Below are 25,398 nucleotides of genomic sequence, written 5' to 3' on the forward strand. Positions count from 1 at the left end.
GTTATGATTTCCGTTTTTTGCATTTGCTTAGGAGTGATTTACTCCCAATTATGTGGTCAATTTTAGAGTAGGCATGATGTGGTGCTGAGAAGAATGTATATTCTGTGGATTTGCGGTGGAGAGTTCTGTAAATGTCTATTAGGTTAGCGTGGTCCAGGTCTGAGTTCAAGTCCTGGATATCTTTGTTAATTTTCTGTTTGATTAATCCGTCTAATATTGGCAATGGGGTGTTAAAGTCTCCCACTATAATTGTGTGGGAGTCTAAGTCTCTTTGTAAGTCATTAAGAACTTGCCTTATGTATCTGAGTGCTCCTGTATTGGGTGCGTATATATTTAGGATCATTAGCTCTTCTTGTTGCATTGATCCTCTTACCATTATGTAATGTCCTTCTTTGTCTCTTTTGATCTTTGTTGCTTTAAAGTCTGTTTTATCAGAGATGAGAATTGCAACTCCTGCTTTTTTTTGCTCTCCATTTGCTTGGTAAATCTTCCTCCATCTCTTTATTTTGAGCCTTTGTGTATCCTTGCATGTGAGATGGGTTTCCTGGATACAGCACACCGATGGGTTTTGTCTTTTTATCCAATTTGCCAGTCTGTGTCTTTTGATTGGGGCATTTAGTCCATTTACATTTAGGGTTAATATTGTTATGTGTGAATTTGATACTGCCGTTTTGGTGCTAGCTGGCTGTTTTGCCCATTAGTTGATTCAGATTCTTCATTGTTTTGATGCTCTTTACCATTTGGCATGTTTTTGGAGTGGCTGTTACTGGTTGTTCCTTTCTATGTGTAGAGCCTCTTTCAGGAGCTCCTGTAAAGCAGGTCTGGTGGTGACGAAATCTCTGAGTACTTGCTTGTTCCCAAAGGATTTTATTTTTCCTTCACTTATGAAGCTTAGTTTGGCTGGATAGGAGATTCTGGGTTGAAAGTTCTTTTCTTTAAGGATGTTGAATATTGGCCCCCACTCTCTTCTGGCTTGTAGGGTTTCTGCTATGAGTCTGATGGGCTTCCCTTTGTGGATAACCCGACCTTTCTCTCTGGCTGCCCTTAGCATTTTCTCCTTCATTTCAACCCTGGTGAATCTGACGATTATGTGACTAGGGATTGCTCTTCGTGAGGAATATCTTTGTGGTGTTCTCTGTATTTCCTGGACTTGAATATTGGCCTGCCTTGCTAGGTTGGGGAAGTTTCCCTGGATAGTATCCTGAAGAGTATTTTCCAGCTTGGATTCATTCTCTTTGTCGCATTCAGGTACACCTATCAAATGTAGATTAGGTCTTTTCACATATTGTAACATTTCTTGGAGACTTTGTTCATTCCTTTTTACCCTTTTTCTCTAATCATGTCTTCTTGTTTTACTTCATTGAGTTGATCTTCAACCGCTGATATCCTTTCTTCTGCTTGGTCAATTAGGCTGTTGAAACTTATGCATGCTTCATGAATTTCTCGTGTTGAGTTTTTCAGCTCCATCAATTCACTTATATTCCTTTCTAAGTTGTCCATTCTTGTTAGCATTTCATCAAATCTTTTTTCAAAGTTCTTAGTTTCTTTGCATTGCATTAGAACATGTTCTTTTAGTTCACAGAAGTTTCTTACTACCCACCTTCTGAAGTCTGATTCTGTCATTTCATCACACTCATTCTTCATCCAACCTTGTTCCATTGCTGGTGAGGAGTTGTGATCCCTTGTAGGAGGAGAGGTGTTCTGGTTTCAGGTGTTTTCATCCTTTTAGCACTGGTTTCTTCCCATCTTTATGGATTTATCTACCTGTCTTCTTTGTAGTTGCTGACTTTCAGATTGGGCCTCTGAGTGGACGTCTCGTTTGTTGATGATGAAGTTATTTCTGTTTCTTAGTTTTCCTTCTAACAGTCTGGCCCTTCTGCTGTAGGACTGCTGAGGTCCACTCCAGGCCCTGCTTGCCTGGGGATTGCCTGCAGCTACAAGACAGTAAGGGTTGCTACCAGTTTCTTCTTCTGCTATCTTTGTCCCAGAAGGATACCTTCCAAATGTCAGTCTGATCTCTCCTTTATGAGGTGACTCTTTGAATATACAGGGGTCAGTGAGCTGCTTGAGGAGACAGTCTGTCCTTTATAGGAGCTCAAGTGCTGAGCTGTGAGCTCCATTGTTCATTCAGAGCTGCTGGGCAGGTACGTTTACGTCTGCTGCAGCAGAACTCATAAACCGCTTTTTGTTCGCGGGTGCTCTGTCCCTGGGAGTTAGGGCTTTATTTATGAGTTTCCGTTGTGCTGCTGCCTTTTTTTTTTCAGGGCTACCCTGCCCAGCAAGGAGGCAGCCTAGTCACTGTCTGCCTGCAGAGGCTTTGCTGAGCTGCTGTGGGCTCCACCCAGCTGCCATGTGAACTTCCCTGCAGTCTTGTTTAGATGGGTATAGTTAGAACTGCCTTGGCAATGGTGGCCTGCCTTTATATTGGTGGACTCTCTCTGTAATGCCAGTTTGCCTCGGCAACGGCGGGTTTCCTTGGCAACGGCAGGCAGCCTCAGCAATGGCGGGTGCATTGGCAATGGCAGACTTCCTCGACAATGGCAGACTGCCTCAGCAATGGCAGACTACCTCCATAGTGGTGGAGTGCCTCGGTAATGGCGGATGCCCCTCCCCGACAGAGCTGGACTGTCCCGGGTTCAGCTGTGCTTGCTGTGAAACTCTGAATCGAGAGAGTTTCTGATTGCTGTTCTTTTGTGGGGGGTGGGACCAGCCTAGCCTGATCACCTGGCTCCCTGCCTCAGAGCCTTTTTTTTTTTCTTTTTTTATCCCAGGTGTTCCAGTCGCCTGTTGAAAGGGCGGCGGGATCTGTGTGATTTCCCATGCGGCGACCTGGACTGGCTTAAACAGTGCGCTGAGATTCATGGCACTTTTTTTGCCCAGGAATCTCCTGGCCTGGCTCCCTGTTCAGTCCCCTCTTTAATCAGATGAATGGGTCACTTCCCACGGCTCCAATTGCCAGTCAAAAGGGCACCCTGACCAGTGTATTTTGTACGGAGAACCGCTGGCCGGGGTGCCAACAAAGCAGATCCTCAAGGCAAAGCAGCTGACCAGAAGAACAGGGCCGGACAAAACAGCTGCACTGGCGACCCATGCGGCTCCTTCACCTGGGAATCTCCTGGTCCATGGACAATAAAAATGTGGTGTCCACTCACCCTCTGTGCTTTCACTGGGAGCTGCAACTCCGAGCTGTTCCTAAATGGCCATCTTGGATCGTCCTCAAAAATATTTTTTAAAATTAAAAAATTGGCAGGCACAGTGGCTCATGCCTATAATCCCAGCACTTTGGGAGGCTGAGAAAGGTAGATCACTTGAGGTCAGGACCAGTATGACCAACATGGTGAAACCCCATCTCTACTAAAAATATAAAAATTAGCCAGGCATGGTGGTGCTCACCTGTAATCCTAGCTACTCAGGAGGCTGAAGCAGGAGAATCGCTTGAATCTAGGAGGCAGAGGCTATAGTGAGGTGGAGGCTGTAGTGAGCCAAGATCATGCTACTGCGCTCCATCCTGGGCAACAGAGTGAGACTCCATCTCAAAAAAATATTTCTTAATTTAAAAAATAATACTTGGTTGAACATATAAAGAAATACTTGTACCTAATCTTCATATTTTTTATGGAAATTTTAAGGTTTTCTACATAAAATATCATACCATCTGCAAAGAGAGATAATTTTCTTTTTTTTTTTCTTTCCAATTTGGATGACTTTTATTTCTTTTTCTTGCCTAATTACGCTGGGAAAGACAATCCAGTACCTTGAGAATAGAAGGAGACAGAGAGTGTACAGTCTTCCCTTCTTCTTGACCTTAGGAAGAAAACTTTCAGTTTTTCTCCATTGAGTACGATGTTGGCTATGGCTTTTCATATATGGCTTTTATCTTGTTGAGGTATTTTGCTTCTCTTCCTAGTTTATTGAGTTTTCTTATCACAAAAGGGTATGGATTTGTCAAATACTTTTTCTGCATTAAATGTGATGATCATGTGATTTTGGCCCTTCACTCTGTTAATGTGCTGTATTACACTGAATAATTTTTGTGTGAACTCATACAAAAATCATTTTGCATCACTTTGCGTTTCAGAGATAAATCTCACTTTGTTCATGCTGTATACTACTATTTATATGTGGTTGAATTCTATTTGCTAGTATTGTGTTAAGGAGTTTTTCATATTCATCAGAGATATTAGTATGCAGTTTTCTTATAGTATCTTTGTTTATATTTGATGTCAGAGTAAAACTGGCTTCATAAAATGAGTTCGGAAGTGTTCCCTCCTCTTCAGATTTTTAGAAGAGTTTGAGAGGAATCGGTGGGTTTTTTGTTTGTTTGTTTCTGATATAGGGTCTCACTTTGTCACCCAGGCTGGAATGCAGTGCTCAATCATGGCTCACAGCAACCTCAACCTCCAAAGCTGAAGCAATGTTTCTACCTCAGCCTCCTGAGTACCTGGGACTACAAGCACATACCACTATGCTCAGATAATTTTTTTTATTTTTTGTAGAGATGAGGTCTCACTATGTTGCCCAGGGTTGGTCTCAAACTCCTGTACTGAAGCAGTCCTCCACCTTGACCTCCCAAATTGCTGGGATTACAGATGTGAGTCACCACACTCAGCCAGGAATTGGTGTTAATTCTTTAAATATTTGGTAGAATTTTGCAGTGAAGTCATCTGGTCCTGGGCTTTTCCTTGCTGGGAGGTTTTTGATTCCTGGTTCAGTTACTGGTTATAAGTCTATTCAGGTTTTTTATTTTATGACTTAGTCTTGGTAACTTGCATGTTGCTAGGAATTGGTTCATTTCTCCTAGGCTATCTAATTTGTCAGTATATAATCATTCATAGTAGACTCTTAGAATTCTTTTTATTTCTGTAACATCCGTTGCAATGTCTCCTCTTTTGTTTCTAAAAGAAGTTGAATCTTCTTTTTTTTTTTTTCTTAGGTATCCTAGCTGATGATTTGTCAGTTTTGTTGAACTTTGAAACTACTAGTTTCTCTGGTTCTTCTTTCTATTCTCTATTTTATTTATTTCTGCTCTAGAGGTTTTTTGTTTTTGCTTTGTTTGTTTGTTTTCGTTTTTTTTGAGACGGATTTTTGCTCTTGTTGTCAGGCTGGAGTGCAATGGCACTATCTCGGCTCACCACAACCTCTGCCTCTGAGTTCAAGTGATTCTCCTGCCTTCACATCTGGAGTAGCTGGGATTACAGGCATGTGCCACCACACCAGGCTAATTTTGTATTTTTTAATAGAAACCCAGTTTCTCCATGTTAGTCACTCTGGTCTTGAACTTCCGACCTCAGGTGATCTGCCCGTCTCGGCCTCCCAAAGTGCTGGGATTACAGGTATGAGCCACCGTGCCCAGCCTTCTGCTCTAGACTTTATTATTTTCTTCCTTCTGCTAACATAGACTTGAATTTCTTCTTCTTTTTCTAGTTACTTGAGGTATAAAGTTAAGTTGCTGATTTTAGATCTTTCTTCTTTTCAATGTAGGTAGTTAGATATATAAACTATCCTCTTAATATTGATTTTGCTGCATTCCAGAAGCTTTGGAATGTTGTGTTTTCATTTTTATTTGTCTCAAGACATTTTCTAATTTTCCTCGTGACTTATTCTTTCACCATATATTAACCAGGGTTCTCCAGAGGGTCAGAACCAATAGGAAATATAGATATAGGCATAGACACATATACATGCATATAAAAGAGACTATATTTACATATATATGAAAGGTAATTTATTAAACAGAGTTGGCTCATATGATTAAAAAGGCAAAGTCCCACAACAGGCCATCTATAAGCTGGGAAATGAGAGAAACCTACAGCATGGCTCCCAAGGAAGCCAGTGACATGGCTCAGTCCAAATCTGAAAGTCTCAAAACCAAAGAAGCTGACATTGTAGCCACTAGTATGAGGCCAAAGGCCTGGGAGTTCCCAAAAGGCTGCTGATGCAAGTCTCAGGGTCCAAAGGCCAAAGAACCTAGAGTTTGATGTGCAAGGGCAAGAGGAGAAAAAGGCATACTGCTCCAGAAGACAGAGAGTTCATAAAAAAGAAATCCAAGCAAGCAGAATGTCCCTATTCTTCACCTTTTTGTTCTAGCCACACTTGCAACCAATTGCATGATGCCCATGCACATTGAGGATGAGTCTTTCTTTTCTAATCCACTAACTCATGCATCATTCTCCTCTGGCAGCACCCTCACAGACATACCCAAACACAATGCTTCATCAGCCATCTAAGCATCCCTCAATCAAACTAACAATTAATAGTAACCACATAGGCCAATCAGTTGTTTAACAAAGTGTATTTTTGTAATTTCCACATATTTATTACTTTTCCTTTTTCCTTCTGCTATGAATTCCTTATTTCATTTCATTGTAGTCAGAAAAGATACTTAGTATAAGTTCAGTTTTCTTAAATTTTTAAAAACCTGTTTTCTGGACTAGCATGCCATCTGTCCTGGAAAAGGCTTGGTATGTACTTGAGAAGAAAGCATATTTTGCTATTATTGGGTGAAGTGTTCTGTATATGTCAGGTAGGTCCAATTGGTCTATAATGTTTTTCAAGTTCTCTGTTTTCCAGTTGATCTTCTCTATGGTTGTACTATCTGTAATTGAAAGTGGAATATTGAAGTGTTCTGTTATGATGTTGCTATCTATGTCACCCCTCAATTCTGTCTATTAGCTTCATGTGATTTGGATGTTGGACTGTTAGTTGCATATATATTTATAATTGCTATATCTTTTTGGTCAATTGGCCCTTTTATAATTATGTAATGTCCTTGTCACTTGTGATACTATTTAACTTAAACTCTATTTTGTCTAAGTATGGCCATCCTTGTTCTCTTTTGGTTACCATCTGCGCTATCTCTTTCCATCCTTTCACTTTCAACCTTGTGTGTCTTTAGATCTAATGAGTCTCTTGCATGTAGTATATATTTGGATCTTGTTTTTTTTTTAATCCATTCAACCAATCTCTGTCTTTTGATTGGAGAATTAACCTATTGCATTTAAAGTAGTTACTGATAGGGAAGGGCTTGCTATTGTCATTTTGTTAATTGTTTTCTATATGTCTTGTAGCTATTTTGTTCCTCTTTTCCTCTCTTCCTGCCTCCCTTTATGTTTCATTGAGTTCTTTTTTTGGACATGCTTTGATTCCTTTCCCATTTTTATTTGTGTATCTTCTATAGGTCTTTTATCTGTGGTTACTGTAGAATTACATGAAAACATAGTTATAACAATCTATTTTAAATTGACAACAACTTAACTTTAATTACATACAAAAACTCTACTTCTTTACACCTCCTCACTTTTTCTATGTCAGACAATACATATTTTTATATTGTATATTCATTCACATAATTTGATAAAGTTATGCTTTTACCTTTTAAAGTCTGTGCTTCAATTAAAAGTGATTTATAGACTGGGTGTAGTGGCTCACACCTGAAATCCCAGCACTTTGGAAGGCCAAGATGAGAGGATCGCTTGAGCCTAGGAGTTTGAGGCCAGCAAGATCTTGTCTCTACTAAAAATTTTAAAATATTAGAGTGTGGTGGTGCATGTCTGTAGCAGCAGCCACTTGGGATGCTGAAGTGGGAGAACTGCTTTAGCCCAGGACTGCAGGGCTGCAGTGAGCCATGATCAAACCACAGTACTCCAGCCTGGGCAACAGAGCCAGACCCTGTCTCAAAAGAAAAAAGGAAAAGGTAAAGAAAAAAAGTGTTTTACTTACCACCATTACAGTATTACAGGATTCTGTGTTCACTCATATATTTACTTTTACCAAAGAAGTTTATATTTTGTATTGCCATCCAATGCCCTTTCATTTCCAGTTGAAGGACTTGCTTTAACATTTTTTGTAAGGTAGGTCTAGTGGTGATCAACTTCCTCAACTTTTACTTCTCTGGGGAAGTTTTTGTTTGTCCTTCATTTTTGAAGTACAGTTTTACTGGCTATACTATTCTTTGTTGACTTTTTTTTCAGCCCTTCTAATATATCATCCCATTCTCTTCTGGCCTGTTAAGAGTTCTTGCTGAGAATTCCACTGATAACCATATGACATCTCCCTTGTATGTGAAAAGTTGCTTTTATTCTGTTCAAGATTCTCTCTTTGTCTTTGACTTTTGACAGTTTGATTATAATGTGTCTCGTTGTAGGTCTTTTGCAAATTATCCAACTTGGAGTTCTTGAGCTTCTTAGATTTGTATGTCCATTTCCTTCCTTAAATTGAGAAATTATTTGTTACTATTTTTTTAACTGGCTCTCTGACCCTTTATTTTTCTCTTCTCCTTCTGGCACTTTCATAATGCATACATTGGTCTACTTGATGGCATTCTATAAGTCTCTTAGGCTCTCTTCACTCTTCATTCCTTTTCCCTTTTGCCTCTCTGACTCCATAATTTCAAATGACCAGTTTTCAGTTTCACTGATTCTTTCTTCTGCTTGATGCAATTGAAACTGCCTTTGCAAAAATTATAACTGAAGAAATTATGACAATGAAAGAGATCAGACATAATCAACTCCATCTTGCTTCTAACATTTAAACTGTCCTTGTTCATTCCTGGAGTAGGATAAACTAACTTTGGGAAGGAATTCAGTTCATGGTTTCACTCTGAAACCAAGTTGCTAATAGTGGTTTCCCAAAAAGATCCCCTTCTGGGGACCAGTCTGCCTTTGCAGGATTAACAAATTACCTACAGGATTAGAAATTACAGTTTAGGGGTTATGCAGCCTCTGGCTCCAAGAGTCTGAACCTCCCCAAATTGCTCCTGGGGATAACATCACTATTGTAAAACCTAAGATCAGTACTTGAGATATTTTGCAGACCCTGCACTGGATTAATCAGCTAACACCACCCAGACTGGTAATCTGGCTCAACCAGTTCTTTCATCCCACCCACAAACAGAAGACAGCAAGAAAACATCACTTCAACACCCTATGATTTCATCTACAACCTACTGAATCAGCACTCCCCACTTCCCAAGTCCCTACCTGCCAAATTATCTTTAAAACTTCTGATCCCTAAATGCTTGGGAAGACTAAGTAATAATAAAACTCCAGTCTCATGCAGAGTCAGCTCTGCATGAGTTACTCTTTCACCATGGCAGTTCCTCTGTCTTGGTAAATAAGCTCTGTCTAGGCAGGGTGCAAGCAAGGTGAACCCATTGGACAGTTACATAGTCTGTTGGTGATTTCCTATAGCGAATTTTTCAATTCAATTATTCCTCAGCTCCAGAGTTCTTTTTTTTTTTTTTTTTTAGTTTCTCTTTGTTAATATTTTCATTTTGTTCATGAATTATTTCCTGATTTCATTTAGTTGTCTATTTGTGTTGTCATTGGGCTTCTTTAAGAGAGTTAAGTTGGATTCTTTGCCAGGTAATTCAATTATCCATTTCTTTAAGGTTGGTTTCTGGAGATTTATTTTGCTCCTTTAATTTAGTCATTAGGTTTCTTTCTTTTTATGCCTTGTTGTTTTTTATTTTTAATTTATTTTTGCTGAGATTTGGACCTTCGAAAAAACTACTACTTCTTCCAGTTTTTATCAATTGGCTTCCTACAGAAGACGTTTACCTGAATCAGCCTGGCTATAGGTTCTAGCGGCCTCTCAAACCTTTTCTGGGAGTGCATCTTCTTTGAGTTTATACATGCAATATCCCAAGTAGAGGTTTGCCAGTTTTTTTTTCTGAAGCTGTTGCTCCCTCTGGTATCTGTCTGTGGTACTGCAGGTTTCCTGGTGCTGCAGTATCTCTGACCTCTCCTTTATTCTCAGTGGCTCCCATGCATCCAAAGTATGCAGGTTGGGTGTCAAGTTAGAGGAAGAGAGAGCTTCAGGCATCCTCACAAAAATGTTCCATTCCAGTCTTCTTTTTCCCCTGCTAATGGAGATGCGGCAAGTTGAGTGCTTTCTCCCAGCCACACCAACCTATTCCAGCTTGGAAAAGGGCTATCACGAGTATAGTGCAACAGCTTTTCTTATTTGATCAATGCCACTATTCTTGGCTTTGCACTTACCTGTTCTACTACAACTTCTTAATGGTTTATGGAACTCCATAACAGATTTTAGACCATATATTGTTGTTCAGTTGGTACCTTTGTGGAGACTCAAGGTTTGGAGCTTCCCATTCCACCATCTGGCTGACATCACTCTGTTTCTATTATTTCTTATTTTTATTATACTTTATTTTCTAGAGACAGGGTTTTGCTCTGCCAGTCAGACTGTAGTGTAGCCTGGAACTCCTGAGCCCAAGGGACCTTCTCCTCAGCCTACTGAGTACTAGGACTATTGGCACATACCACATACCTGGCTAATTTTTAAATTTTCTTGTAAAGATGGGGTTTTGCTCTATTGCCCAAGCTGGACTCAAACTCTTGGGCTCAAGCAATCCTTCTGCCTTGGCCTCCCAAAGTGCTAGGATTAAAGGTGTGAGCCTACCATGCCCTGCCTGTTAGACTTAGAAGAAAATATGTCTAAAAATATACTTACTGACTATATTGAATCCACTACCCAGAGCTTAAATGAACTATTTTTGTGACTCAGAATCTTTTTTTTTTACTTATTGCAAGTATGAATATATTAATATTCATGAATATAAAATATACTTTTTTATCTTTTTTTTTCTTTTTTCTTCACCAAAAGCAGATATTTGAATATACTGGAATCCTAATTGATCCTTGAATATTTATAGGACTGACCCGGGAACAAAATTTTTTTATGTTGTTGTTACAGTTTTTTTATGTTAAAATCATTTATTTTTCATATAGCACATCAAAGAAAAATCATTAATAGCCCTTACCAGCCATATGCTAAATGCCACAGGTGTTTCAGTCTCTCTCCATTCTTGTACCTCACTTGGTCTATTTTTTTTTTTTTTTTTTTGAGATGTAGTCTCCCTCTTTTGCCCAGGCTGGAGTGCGGTGGCACGATCTCACCTCACTGCACCCTCTGCCTCCTGCGTTCAAGTGATTCTCCTGCCTCAGCCTCCTGAGTACCGGGGACCACAGGTGTGCGCCACCATGCCCAGCCAATTTTTGTATTTTTAGTAGAGATGAGGTTTCATCATGTTGGCCAGGCTGGTCTTAAACTCCTGACCTCAAGTGATCCACCCACCTCAGCCTCCCAAAGTGCTCGGATTACAGGCGTGAGCCACTGTGCCTGGACTACTTGGTCTTTTAAGTTGGCTATATAAGGGGAGCATGTTGTGGCTTGTTAAGTCTTTGTTTTCTGAACTATTTATATAATGGACATTTCTGAGTCGTGTGTACATATTAAATTATTTGAGAATATGTATTTAAGGTACTAAATAGATCTACATGCTTTCATATATGTTACTATTAAAAGACCATTTTCATATAAGTGTTCTATTAAATCCTTACCTTTCTTCATGAACCACTTAGATTTGCTTTTCTGGTATGTAGTGTATGGGAAATATTTCTTCGTAAATTTTTTTTATTGTGTGCCCTTACAGGTAGTATAGTTCATAATATCCTATCCTCTATAAGGAACGTATGTGTTAGTCTGCTGGCAGGAACTGTTTTGGGATTTTTTCTTCGATATTTTCCAAGTGAAGACCAGGTAAATAAAGAATCTATTTTATAGAAGTATAGTATTAGACATTTTTTTCAAAATATTAAACTTTGGTAAGATCCATGAAATTTGACACTTAACTCTATTATTCCTCTAAAACTAGCCTCCAATGCCTACTGTATACTTAAAACTGAGCATAGCAGTGATTAACACAGGTCAATGGCTTTGATTAAAATCTCTGCTTCCTGATTTGGCAAATAAGGAATATCAAAAAATATACTTAATGCAGAGTATCCCTCTGAATTATACTTTCCCTTTCTCTACTAAATTGCCTATTGATGTTTGATAATTTCCCCAAAAATTTTCCTTAAACATTTTGGGGCAGATAGGTTCTCATTTATTTCTGCATATTTTCTGACTTAAATTCACTCCTACTCTACTTTGATATAGGCAGCACTCTTAAACTTAGCCATTTCCTGCTTTAAATGTAAATGCATAATTGCTTTTGTATTTCTGTAATTTCCATCCTAATTTAGCTGTAACAATTATATTGGCCAAAGAGATATTCAAATATTATCTTTTAAGAATTCATTGGAAAAAAAAGAAAAAGAAAAAAAATTCATTGAATATTTTATATGAAACTGGAGATTTTATGGGTCTCTTTTCTTCTTGACAAAGTAATACTTCAAACATTTTACTGATATTAGTATCAGAGATGTGGCAGAAGATGAAACGTTACTGACTGCAAATTTTGTTACATGGTAGTAAGTCAGCTAAAATATATGGTGAGAAAGAAAATCAAAATATTAGACATTTAATATAACATTCAAAGACATAATTTCAAATGGTCAAAAATATATGATAGATAATGTCAAATCTTGTATTATATATTTAATGTAAACTAATTTCTAAATATCTAATTCTAGGAAGAACTGTCATTGAAGAGAGGATTTCTTATTTTGACCATGTGTGTTTCTGCTGTCTTAGGCAGCCAACGTATTGGTTTACTTGGATCTGGAGGATTATGCACACTAATGATGAGTTTCATTGCAGGGACAAAATGGTCCCAAGGAAAGGTGAACATTTTTAATACACTATTTTTTTTAAAGCTAAAATAACTGAATTTTTGTAAATTACGGATATCAGCCCTTTGTCAGATGGGTAAACTGCAAAAATTTTTTCCCAATCTGTTGGTTGCCGATTCACTCTAATGATTGTTTCTTTTGCTGTGCAGAAGCTGTGGAGTTTGATTAGGTCCCATTTGTCTATTTTGGCTTTTGTTGTCAATGCGTTTGGCGTTTTGGTCATGAAGTCCTTGCCTACACCTACGTCCTGAATGGTTTTGCCTAGATTTTCTTCTAGGGTTTTTATGGTGTTAGGTATTATGTTTAAGTCTTTAATCCATCTGGAGTTAATTTTAGTGTAAGGTGTCAGGAAGGGGTCCAGTTTCTGCTTTCTGCACATGGCTAGCCAGCTTTCCCAACACCATTTATTGAACAGGGAATCCTTTCCCCATTGCTTGTTTTTGACTGGTTTGTCAAAGATCAGATGGTTGTAGATATGTTGTGTTGCCTCCGAGACCTCTGTTCTGTTCCATTGGTCTATATCTCTGTTTTGGTACCAGTACCATGCTGTTTTGATTACTGTAGCCTTGTAGTATAGTTTGAAGTCTGGTAGTGTGATGCCCCCCGCTTTGTTCTTTTTGCTTAGAATTGACTTGGCTATGCGGGCTCTCTTTTGGTTCCATATGAAGTTTAAGGTGGTTTTTTCCAGTTCTGCGAAGAAGGTCATTGGTAGCTTGATGGGGATAGCATTGAATCTGTAAATTACTTTGGGCAGTATGGCCATTTTCACGATATTGATTCTTCCTAACCATGAACATGGGATGTTTCTCCATCTGTTTGTGTCCTCTCTTATTTCGTTGAGCAGTGGCTTGTAGTTCTCCTTGAAGAGGTCCTTTACATTCCTTGTTAGTTGTATTCCTAGGTATTTTATTCTCTTTGTGGCAATTGTGAATGGAAGTTTGTTCTTGATTTGGCTCTCTTTAAGTCTGTTACTGGTGTATAGGAATGCATGTGATTTTTGCACATTGATTTTGTATCCTGAGACTTTGCTGAACTTGCTTATCAGTTTCAGGAGGTTTGGGGCTGAGATGATGGGGTCTTCTAGATATACAATCATGTCGTCTGCAAATAGAGACAATTTGACTTCCTCCTTTCCTATTTGAATGCCCTTTATTTCTTTTTCTTGCCTGATTGCTCTGGCTAGAACTTCTAATACTATATTGAATAGCAGTGGTGAGAGCGGGCATCCTTGTCTGGTGCCACATTTCAAGGGGAATGCTTCCAGTTTTTGCCCATTCAGTATGATATTGGCTGTTGGTTTGTCATAAATAGCTTTTATTATTTTGAGATACGTTCCATTGATACCTAGCTTATTGAGTGTTTTTAGCATAAAGGGCTGTTGAATTTTGTCAAAGGCCTTCTCTGCATCAATTGAGATAATCATGTGGTTTTTGTCTTTGGTTCTGTTTATGTGGTGAATTACGTTTATAGACTTGCGTATGTTGAACCAGCCTTGCATCCCCGGGATGAAGCCTACTTGATCATGGTGGATAAGCTTTTTGATGTGCTGTTGCAATCGGCTTGTCAAAGAACTAAAGCAGATTTACAAGAAAAAAACTAACAAGCCCATTCAAAAGTGGGCAAAGGATATGAACAGACACTTCTCAAAAGAAGACATACGTGAGGCCAACAAACATATGAAAAAATGCTCATCATCACTGGTCATCAGAGAAATGCAAATCAAAACTACATTGAGATACCATCTCACGCCGGTTAGAATGGCGATCATTAAAAAATCTGGAGACAACAGATGCTGGAGAGGATGTGGAGAAATAGGAACACTTTTGCACTGTTGGTGGGAGTGTAAATTAGTGCAACCATTGTGGAAGACAGTGTGGAGATTCCTCAAGGACCTAGAAATAGAAATTCCATTTGACCCAGCAATCCCATTACTGGGTATATATCCAAAGGATTACAAATCATTCTACTATAAGGACACGTGTACACGAATGTTCATTGCAGCACTGTTTACAATAGCAAAGACCTGGAACCAACCCAAATGCCCATCGACGATAGACTGGATAGGGAAAATGTGGCACATATACACCATGGAATATTATGCAGCCATCAGAAATGATGAGTTTGGGTCCTTTGTAGGGACATGGATGAACCTGGAAACCATCATTCTCAGCAAACTGACAGAAGAGCAGAAGATCAAACACCGCATGTTCTCACTCATAGGCGGGTGTTGACCAATGAGAACACATGGACACAGGGAGGGGAGCACTACACACTGGGGTCAGTTGGGGGGAAATAGGGGAGGGAGGGTGGGGGGTGGGAAGCTGGGGAGAGATAGCAAGGGGAGAAATGCCAGATGTAGGTGATGGGGAGGAAGGCAGCAAATCACACTGCCACGTGTGTTCCTATGCAACAATTTTGCATGTTCTTCACATGTACCCCAAAATGTAAAATGCAATAAAATAAATAAATGGGGAAAAAAAAATAACTGAATTTTTAAATATATATTTAGGAAATCCCCTCAGTCTGGTTGGAAAATATTCCATAAAGTTTTGTGTCCTAAAGAATGTGTGAATCAATCAAAAAAAACAAAGTATTTAGGAAAAGCACCTGGAAATACACTAATATGCAATCAGAAGTTGAGTTATCACATCAGGCTTCTCTTTTTCCCAAGTTTTATATAATATTATTATGTTACTTTTATCAATATAATTATTTTATTCATTAAAATTTTAATTATTCAATTAATCCATGAAAAATGTTTGTAAAAGGCTGGGCATGGTGGCTCAGCCTGTAATCCCAGAACTTTGGGAGGTCGAGGCAGGCAGATCACCTGAGGTCAGGAGTTTGAGACTAGCATGGCCAACATGGTAAAACCCAGTACCTACTAAAAATACAAGAACTAGCCAGGCATGGTGGTGTGGTAGCAGGCACCTGTAATCCCAGCTACTCAAAGAGTAAAAATCGCTTGAAGTCAGAAGGCAGAGGTTGCAGTGAGCCGAGATTATGCCATTGGACTCCAGCCTGGGCAACAAGTGTGAAATTCCATCTCCATAATAAATAAATAAATAATAAACAAACAAACAAATCAATAATAAAAAATAAAAATGCTTGTAAAAGAGTAAAACATATAGAATAAAATGTAAAAGATTTCTTTATTCCCCACTTCCAAATATCAAACCCCCTTATATTTTTTAGGTAACCAGTATTCTATTTATAGACATTGAGATCTTTTCCACTTTTTGTTATTTACAAACAGTGCTGTCATAAACAGTGTTGTTCATGTATTTTTTAAAATTATTATTATATTTTAAGTTCTGGCATACATGAGCAGAATGTGCAGGTTTGTTATATAGGTATACATGTGGCATGATGGTTTGCTGCACCCATCAACTCATCATCTACATTAGGTATTTCTACTAATACTATCCCTCCTCTAGCCTCCCATCCCCCAACAGACCCCAGTGTGTGATGTTCCCCTCCCTGGGTCCATGTGTTCTCATTGTCCAACTCCCACTTATGAGTGAAAACATGCGGTGTTTGGTATTCTGTTCTTGAGTCAATTTGCTAAGAATGATGGTTTCCAGCTTCATCCATTTCCCTGCAATAGACATAAACTCATCATTTTTATGGCTGCATCATATTCCATGGTATATATGTGCCACATTTTCTTTATCCAGTCTATCATTGATGGGCATTTGGGTTGGTTCCAAGTCTTTGTTCTTGTGAACAGTGCCACAGTAAAAATACATGTGCATGTGTCTTTATAGCAGAATAATTTCTAATCCTTTGGGTATATACCCAGTAATGGGATTGCTGGGTCAAATGCTATTTCTATTTCTAGTTCTAGGTACTTGAGAAATTACCACACTGTATTCCACAATGGCTGAATGCATTTACACTCCCACCAACAGTGTAAAAGTGTTCCTATTTCTCCACATCCTCTCCAGCACCTGTTGTATCCTGACTTTTAATGATTGCCATTCTAACTGGCATGAGATGGTATCTCAATGTGGTTTTGCTTTGCATTTCTCTAATGACCAGTAATTATGAGCTTTTTTTCACGTTTGTTGGCTTCATGAATGTCTTCTTTTGAGAAGTGTCTGTTCATATCCTTTGCCCACTTTTTGATGGGGTTTTTTTTTTTTCTTGTAAATTTAAGTTCCTTGTAGATTCTGGATATTAGCCCTTTCTCAGATAAACAGATTGGAAAAATTTTCTCCCATTCTGTAGGTTGACTCTTCACTCTAATGATAGTTTATTTTGCTGTACAAAAGCTCTTTAGTTTAATTAGATCCCATTTGTCTATTTTGGCTTTTGTTGCCATTGCTTTTGGTGTTTTAGTCATGAAGTCTTTGCCCATGCCTCTGTCCTGAATGGTATTGCCTAGGTTTTCTTCTGGGGTTTTTATGATTTTAGGTCTTACATTCAAGTCTTTAATCCATCTGGAATTAATTTTTGTATAAGGTGTAAGGACGGGGTCCAGTTTCAGCTTTCTGTATATGGCTAGCCAGCTTTCCCAGAACCATTTATTCAATAGGGAATCCTTTCCCCATTGCTTGTTTTTTATCAGGTTTGTCAAAGATCAGATGGTTGTAGATGTGTGGTGTTACTTCTGAGGCCTCTGTTCTGTTCCTTTGGTTTATATATCTGTTTTGGTACCATTACCATGCTGTTTTGGTTACTATAGCCTGTAGCATAGTTTGAAGTCAGGTAGTGTGATGCACCCAGCTTTGTTCTTTTTGATTAGGATTGTCTTGGCTATGTGAGCTCTTTTTTGGTTCCATATGAAATTTAAAGTCGTTTTTTCCAATTCTGTGAAGAAAATCCATGGTAGCTTGATGGGGATTACATTGAATCTATAAATTACTTTGGGCAGTATGGCCATTTTCACAATGTTGATTCTTCCTATCCAACAGCATGGAATAGTTTTCCATCTGTTTGTGTCCTCTCTTATTTCCTTGAGCAGTGATTTGTAGTTCTCCTTGAAGAGGTTCACATTCCTCATTAGTTGTATTCACATCTCCTTCACATTCCTTGTTAGTTGTACTCCTAGGTATTTTATTCTCTATGTAGCAATTATGAATGGGAGTTCACTTATGATTCGGTTCTCTGTTTGTCTGTTATTGGTGTATAGGAATGCTTGTGATTTTTGCATGTTGATTTTGTATCCTGAGACTTTTCTCAAGTTGCTTATCAGCTTCAGGATATTTTGGGCTGAGCTGATGGGGTTGTCTAAATATACAATCATGTCATCAGCAAACATAGACAGAAAGGGAAGCTGGGTAGGCAACTAAATGAGAATCTAATATATGTTTTGGTTTGGTTTTAAGGAAAAAGTAACTTTAAAGCATTCAACAGGGGTTCTTTGGAAGCAGGGCTAGCAGACTACCAAATTGTTTTTCCTGGTAGTGTATGCTATGTCAGGATTCACTTTAATGGGATTGGGTTCCAGGATGGTTGTTAGTGGAGGGCTTCCCAACCCCTTTCTGAGAACCCAAATGTTTTCAAGAACTGGTTATGTTCTGATCAGACATGATGTAGTTCTATCTCTGTTCAATTAACTTACAAACAAAATCTGGAACTCTTAGTAAACATGGCTAGAACTCCAAGGACATCACTTATTCTATGACAAAATGGCCAAATAGTATTATTTTATTGCTTTGTGAGTTACTTTTAATCAAATTCTACCTGTTTCAGTAAAACTATCAAAGTGCTCAGTTTTTATTAATTAAGTTTAACATTTTTGGAAAAATAGAATGTCTTAGTTTATTAAATGTTAAATGACTTTAGGCCAGGCATGGTGGCTTATGCCTATAATGCCAGTGCTTTGGGAGGCCACAGCCAGAGATGGCTTGAGGACAGCAGTGCCAGACCATCCTGGGCAACACAGCAAGACGCCATCTCTACAATAAATTTAAAAATTAGCCTGGCATGGTGGTACACACCTGTAGTTCTACTTGGGAGGCTGAGGCAAAAGGATTACTTGAGCCCAGGAGTTCAAGGCTATAGTGAGCTATGATTATGCCATTACACTCCAGCCTGGGCAACAGAGCAAGATCCCATCTCTAAAATACTTTAAAAGTTAAAAAAAAATGAGACTTTAAGTTTCTGAAATATATTTATGTGCCAAAATAATTATAAATGTATTTCTCTTTTCTATAGATGAAAGTCCAAAAGTTTATTACAAATGTATGGGATATTTTTCAACCACTTCTTTTTGGTTTAGTTGGAGCAGAAGTATCTGTTTCATCTCTTGAATCAAATACTGTTGGTAAGAATAATTAGAGCACAAAAAATATGAAATTCAAAAATATTTAAGAAAATTATGAATATTTTTATTTTTATTTACAATATATCTTTGAATGGCTACAAGGACCTTCTTCAGAAAACACATGTTGACACAATATGATATTTTCATATTGCTCTTCCTTTTCACAGTGTGCTCTTTTAAAAAAAATAATTAAAACAAAAAACAAAGAAACAAGGACAGCCCTGAATATCTTCCCTGAGTTATCTGAGGAAATAAATATAAGAGTTCTTTTCTGAGGGAAAATATTTGATACGATGAGCACTTTTTGAATACTTTCATTTAAAGGTATTGGCTGGGCATGGTGGTTCACGCCTGTAATCCCGGAACTTTGGGAGGCCAAAGCGGACAGCTTTCTTGAGGTTGCGAGTTCAAGACCATCTGGCTAACATAGGGAAACTGCCTATCTACTAAAAATACAAAAATTAGCTGGGTGTGATGGTGCACACCTGTAATTTCAGCTACTTGGAAGGCTGAGGCAGGAGAATCACTTGAACCCGAGAGTCAGAGGTTGCAGTGAGCTGATATCACATCACTGCACTCCAGCCTGGGTGACAGAGCAAGAATCCTTCTCAAAAAATAAATTAATAATAATTTTAAAAGTATTCCAAAAAAATCCATTAGTTCAGAATGGAATAAATGTCATCTGTCTTATTTTTCATGGTACCTCCACCATCAGATAATCTCTTGTACTTTACAGAGAATCCTCAATCATATTCATTTTTTATAATCATGGTTTTTATGTAAAAAATAAAGACATGGAGAGACAGTAGCCTTAAAATTCTTTTAAAAGTTTTAGAAATCATTTCTCTGGGCATAAAGAACACTTCTTCCCAAATATTTTGTTATTTATGTTTGTTTTCATCTGTTGTAGGCATATCTGTTGCTACTGTGAGTTTGGCATTATGTGTTCGAATTTTAATCACATATCTATTGATGTGCTTTGCTGGTTTTAGTTTTAAGGAGAAAATATTTATTGCTTTCGCATGGTTGCCCAAAGCTACAGTCCAGGTAAGAACATATTAAGTCTATTGTTTAATGCTTTCATTTTGATGCTTTTAAATTCAAAATGAAAAATGTTACTCCAATTACAAAATATGAGCTATTAGCCTTACTTTTTAAATGTTTGATCGTAACGATTCATTAAAATTAATGTAACTAGTTCAGCTACTCAGGAGGCTGAGGTAGGAGAGTTGCTTGAACCTGGGAGGCAGAGGTTGCAGTGAGCTGAGATGGTGCCACTGTACTCCAGCCTGGTCGACAGAGCGAGACTCCATCTTTAACAAACAAACCAAAACCGACAAAAAAAAAAATGTAACATTTTACCATTTTTATTTTTATTTTGAGACAAGGTCTCACTCTGTTATGAAGGCTGGAGTGCAGTGGCGTGATCACAGCTTACTGCAGCCTCAACCTCCCAGGCTCAAACAATCCTCCCACATCAGCCTCCTGAGTTGCTAGAATCACAGACACCTGCTACTGTACCCAGCTAATTTTTTTCTGACTTTTTTTTTTTTTTTTTTTTTAGACAGAGTCTCACTCTGTTGTCCAGGCTGGAGTTCAGTGGCGTGATCTCAGCTCACTGCAGCCTCCACCTCCCAGTTTCAAGAGATTCTCATGCCTTAGCCTCCAGACTAGCTGGGATTACAGGCACACACCACCACACCAGGCTAATTTTTGTATTTTTAGTAGAGATGGGGTCTCACCATGTTGACCAGGCTAGTCTCAAACTCCTGATTTCAAGGAATCCGCCTGCCTTGGTCTTCCAAAGTGCTGGAATTACAGACATGAGCCATCATGCCTAGCCTTTTTTTCTGATTTTATTTTAGAGAGGAGGCCTTGCTATGTTGCCCAGGCAGGTCTTGAACTTTTGGGTTCAAGTGATCCTCCTGCCTCAGCCTCCTAAAGTGCTGGGATTACAAGCATAAGCCACTGGGCCCAGCCAACATAATCTTTTTATATCTCAGTTTTAATAGCAATTCTTTTGAAATTAAAAAGTATTCTTTCAATGGTAAGTACTTCCTAAGTTTGTGAAAATATGTTTTGTATTTTCCTAAAATATATAAGAATATATCTGAAAATTGTAGTTTTTATGTTTTGCTGAATATAACAAAGCTAAATTGTTACGATTTTTCTAAAGTAGAGACACAGACTGGGTGTAGTGGCTCAAGTCTGTAATCCTAGCCCTTTAGGAGGCCAAGGCGGGCAGATCGCTTGAGGTCAGGAGTTCAAGACCAGCCTGGGCAACCTGGCAAAACCTCGTCTCTACAAAAAAATACACAAATATTAGCCAAGTGTGGTGGCATGATCTGTAGCCCAAGCTGCTTGGGGGCTGAGGCAGGAGGATTGCTTGAACCTAGGAGGTTGAGGCTGCAGTGAGCTGAGATCATGCCACTTCACTCCAGCTTGGGTGACAATGTGAGACCCTGTCTCAAAAAAAAAAGTAAAGTAAAATAGATACACATTGATTTTCAAAAATACCTTTCCTGTCTCTGCCACTCACTCCATCACACAAATGCACATATATTGTTTTTAATTTCACATTTATATGTATAACTATTTGGTCGATAGCTAAATCTCTACCCTCCCCCCAATCTTGATAGCCTATGTAATGACAGGGACAATGTCTGGTTGTTGCAGTTGCTTTTCATTATTTTTCCCTGGCACTTAACAAAGTGCCTGACATGTAGGAGGCAAATGTGTATTGCATGCCTACAAGAATAAATGAACAGAAAGGGAAACCTTATAATCTTGCCCTCTTATTCAAGGATATTCTCCTCCTACTAAAATATATTGCTACTTATTGTTAGGCTGTTTAATTGCTAGCATAATATACTTCAATTTCCTGTGGTTCTTTTCTCAGTTGTTATTCCAAAACAGAAGCTCCTAAATTTTCATGCAACAAAACCTCTATTATCATGGTTAGAAAAGCATGTTCATAAGGCTAGACTACCTGTTTTGAATACCATGTTACTTGCCTATAACCTCAGGAAAATTATTTTCTAACCTCTCAGTGCTTCAGTGTTCTTTCTTGTCTTACAATGAAGTCTATGATTGTATCTACTTCATAGCAGTGTTGTCAGGATCCATGTAAAGTGCTTAGCATTCTCTCTGGCATCTGGTGGTGCTCAAATAATGTTGTTATTTTATCTTACATTCAAGTAATATAAATTATAATATCTTATTTATTTTTAATGTCTGCTGCAGGGAATAATAAATCTACAGCTATCTATGCATCCCTCTGTTCTCTCTCCTTCCAACAATACTCTTGCAATTTTGTTTTATTATTTCATAATTTTCATAAAGCAGGGAAAAAAGAAAAGCAGGTATGAGGAAAGAGACCACTCACTCAAGTCCTGCGGTGTTATTCTGCTTCTGCCTATTCCTGTCTACTGGCTCCAGGCTAGCTTCTGCACAAAGAATATCAAGCTGGTTCCAGGAACTGGCAAGACATAAAAAATTAATTATTTATACAAGTAGAGTCACAATAGCAATAATAGATAATGATAATGTCACAAGTAAATAAGATCAACAAATATTTTAAATTTTAATTTTAAATTATTTTTACCTTTATCCTCTTCCACCATTCTCTGCTGCTGAAATAAAATTGGCTAGTGTTCAGCTCCTTCTCTTACTCCTCAGTTTAAAGTTACTGATAAAAATTAGAGTGGAAAAATAGAAGCTACTAGGAGAGTAAAGAAAGAATTTAGTTTACAAATGTAAGATCAGGTTGGCAATTGGATTCTTTTAAAGAAATAATATTAAATCTCAGTCACTAGGAGGAAATCATTTATGATCTATTAATAGTCCTCACATAATAAGGTTGTCATGAGAATTAAATGAGTTGTTAAAGGAAAAGCTTTAAGAATGATATCTGCTATATGATGAATGCCATGTAACTATATAAATATTATTTCTAGTTTCATCATCATCATCTCTTAGAAGTCAGTGGGTTTGTTTTTTGCTTTTTCTATTTGTAGTTCTTTTATGTTCAAATCCTCTTCTAAACTATAAGGGTCTTTAGAGTTGGTTTTCTCCCTGATAATCTTTTTCTCCCTTGCATCCTCCAGCACACTGGCTTGTGTTCAGTACATTAAAAGTTATTATATAAAAAGATAACCATTTTAAATTATTGATTTAGGATATAGAAATTGATCTTAAATTGAGGGGTTCTTTTCCCATAATGTTCCATATCAGAGGTAATGTTTCTACTGTTATGTTGTTACTTTGCAACTCCACAGAAAATGTGTTATATGTTGGTATTTAATTCCCCCAAATTTTAAGGCAATTTCATGCCTGGATTATTAAACACAAAGAAAGAGGGTTAGCAGGAAATTTGCTTTATGTTATTAAAAATAATGTGGTAGACAGTAACTAGGAAAAAAAAAAAAAACTTGCGACCCAGTAGAGTCATTTGAAAACAAAAACTTCAAGGGAATTCATTCTCTGACTGGTAGGGGATGAGGAGTGACTTGGGGGGAAAGAAACTATTATCTGAATACCTACTGTGTGCCAGGTATTCTTTGCATTCTCATATTTAATTTTCACAACCGTACAGTAAGATAAGTATTTTTTCTTGATTTTACAAGTAAATAAGTAGAAGTTTAGAAAGCTTGAGTCATTTGTACAAGATCACTAGCCTGGTTGTGGCAAAAACAGAATTCAAACCCAGTTTGCTAGATTCCAAGCCTGCTGTCAGTTCTGCTATAACACAGTGCCCCCGAATAGAGAGAACAATGAGAAGAAGGGCAACAAATCCTAGAGAACCATAAGAAACCTTAATATTTTATGTTGTTTTGTTGTAGCCAAGAACCACTGGTACATGGTAAAGGCAACTAAGCAAAACTGGTTTTGTTAGAACTCCTGGTGTTATGAGGGCAACATGAACACTCAAAAGAGGTATTTGAATAGAGGAAAACTGAGAGGACAAGAGCACAAAATCAGCCTGAAAATATTTGCCTGCTGATTTGTCAATATTGTACCCTTCCTCCACATCTAAGAACAGGGAATTGATGAATAACTTATGAAAATTACTGAGTACTTTCGTTTTTTTTTTTAATAGTCTAGTACTAGATTTTAACAGAGCCATTTATATGATCTATTTACTCAGTTTAACATTTTTCTTTATGCCCCATTTTTACCCCTAAATGCAGGCTGTATTAGGTCCTCTGGCTCTAGAAACAGCAAGAATCTCCGCACCCAACTTGGAATCATATTCGAAGGATGTGATGACAGTAGCATTTTTAGCCATCTTGATCACAGCTCCAAATGGAGCTCTACTTATTGGCATTCTGGGGCCTAAAATGCTTACACGCCATTATGATCCAAGCGAAATAAAACTGCAATTGTCAACCTTAGATAAACATAATTAAAAAGTTTACTTGTCATTATCTGCCTGCTTCTTTTAATGAATTATTTTACAAGAATTGTAAAGTAGAAATATGTGAAGACTATACAGAAAATCCAGGATTTAGTAAACATGTGATCTCAGTATAGGGCTTTTCTTGGATCTTTTACTCCAAAGTTAATTTAATAAAAATAATATTAAATGGAATGCTCTCTTGGTATTTACATACTGTAAGGACAAATTAATTCTGTAAATACCCTAGGAAAGTTCAAAGTAATCCCTCAGGCTGAATTTGATCTCATAATACAAACTGAGCTTAATGTAAAATTAAAGTTAGTGGCAGAAAGATAAAGCTTTGAATATTGAACTTGGTAAGATCGCCTAGGAGGAGTAGAACGCCCCATGACTTCCAGTAATTCAGTTAAAAAGATCGCCACAAAAAGGAAAAAAAAAAAGGAATAAAACACATCAACTTTAAATGAGTTAACTAAAAATAGATTTTAAATTCTGGTTTTGGTGACTACCTGAATAAATATGTTAAGTAATTGAACCAAGTTAGCCTTTCCTTACTTCTGCCATGCCCTTAAAATGAAAATCTGGTTTAGCAGTTTTTAGATGAAATACTATCTATAGTTTTTATTTATAGAAATAAAATTAAATCACAAATGGAAACAAACTATATATTTTAATTAGTATTTTTTAAATCTAGGCATAAAAGGCAGCCTGGAAAAATAGAAAAATTTGGGAACTATTGTCATATGGCAGTTTCTTTTCCTTAGTAATATAAAATTACCTTTTAATTCTGCCATGTTAATGTAGAGCCCATCACAAGCGAAGTGAGTTTTAATTAACTTCAAGACTCTATTTTAAAGTTATAAGAGTCATATAAAAGCTTCTCAAATGGCCTTATTAAATGGCATCTTAGAAATTGTTTAGACTTCTTTGGCAAAAGCTCAATGCAAGGACTGAATGTTACTTTCGTTCCTCTTTTTATTCTTCTACACAAGCAGGGTATTAAAATACCACAGAATATGAAATTAAGACATAAATTTGCCAAGTGAAGCAATTAAAATTTAAGGCAATCAAAACTATGTATTATTCCTATTAAGACTAAGGGCTTTCACAGAATATATCACTAAAACTGTAAA

General features: G+C 37.6%; 1 protein-coding gene and 1 long non-coding RNA gene across 2 annotated transcripts in view; one reads left to right on the plus strand and one right to left on the minus strand.

The window, feature by feature from the left end:
• SLC9B1 (solute carrier family 9 member B1) overlaps positions 1-24,426 on the plus strand; it is a 141,349-nt gene extending 116,923 nt beyond the window's left edge. Inside the window, exons 9-13 of the mRNA XM_032261593.1 lie at positions 11,453-11,559; positions 12,438-12,587; positions 18,759-18,867; positions 19,778-19,914; positions 24,057-24,426. Coding sequence (XP_032117484.1) covers positions 11,453-11,559; positions 12,438-12,587; positions 18,759-18,867; positions 19,778-19,914; positions 24,057-24,275 — 722 coding nt within the window. The 3' untranslated portion in view covers positions 24,276-24,426. The remainder of the gene's footprint in view (positions 1-11,452; positions 11,560-12,437; positions 12,588-18,758; positions 18,868-19,777; positions 19,915-24,056) is intronic.
• On the minus strand, positions 946-24,062 carry LOC116538985. The gene is made up of 3 exons (XR_004263875.1): positions 22,472-24,062; positions 22,253-22,345; positions 946-984 (listed from the first exon to the last, which is right to left on the minus strand). It is a non-coding gene; the product is annotated as an uncharacterized LOC116538985 (long non-coding RNA).
• Positions 24,427-25,398: the final 972 nt, after the last annotated feature.

Source organism: Sapajus apella, unplaced genomic scaffold (assembly GCF_009761245.1).
Source record: "Sapajus apella isolate SASKATOON/1434 unplaced genomic scaffold, GSC_monkey_1.0 scaffold124, whole genome shotgun sequence".
Lineage (NCBI taxonomy): Eukaryota > Metazoa > Chordata > Mammalia > Primates > Cebidae > Sapajus > Sapajus apella.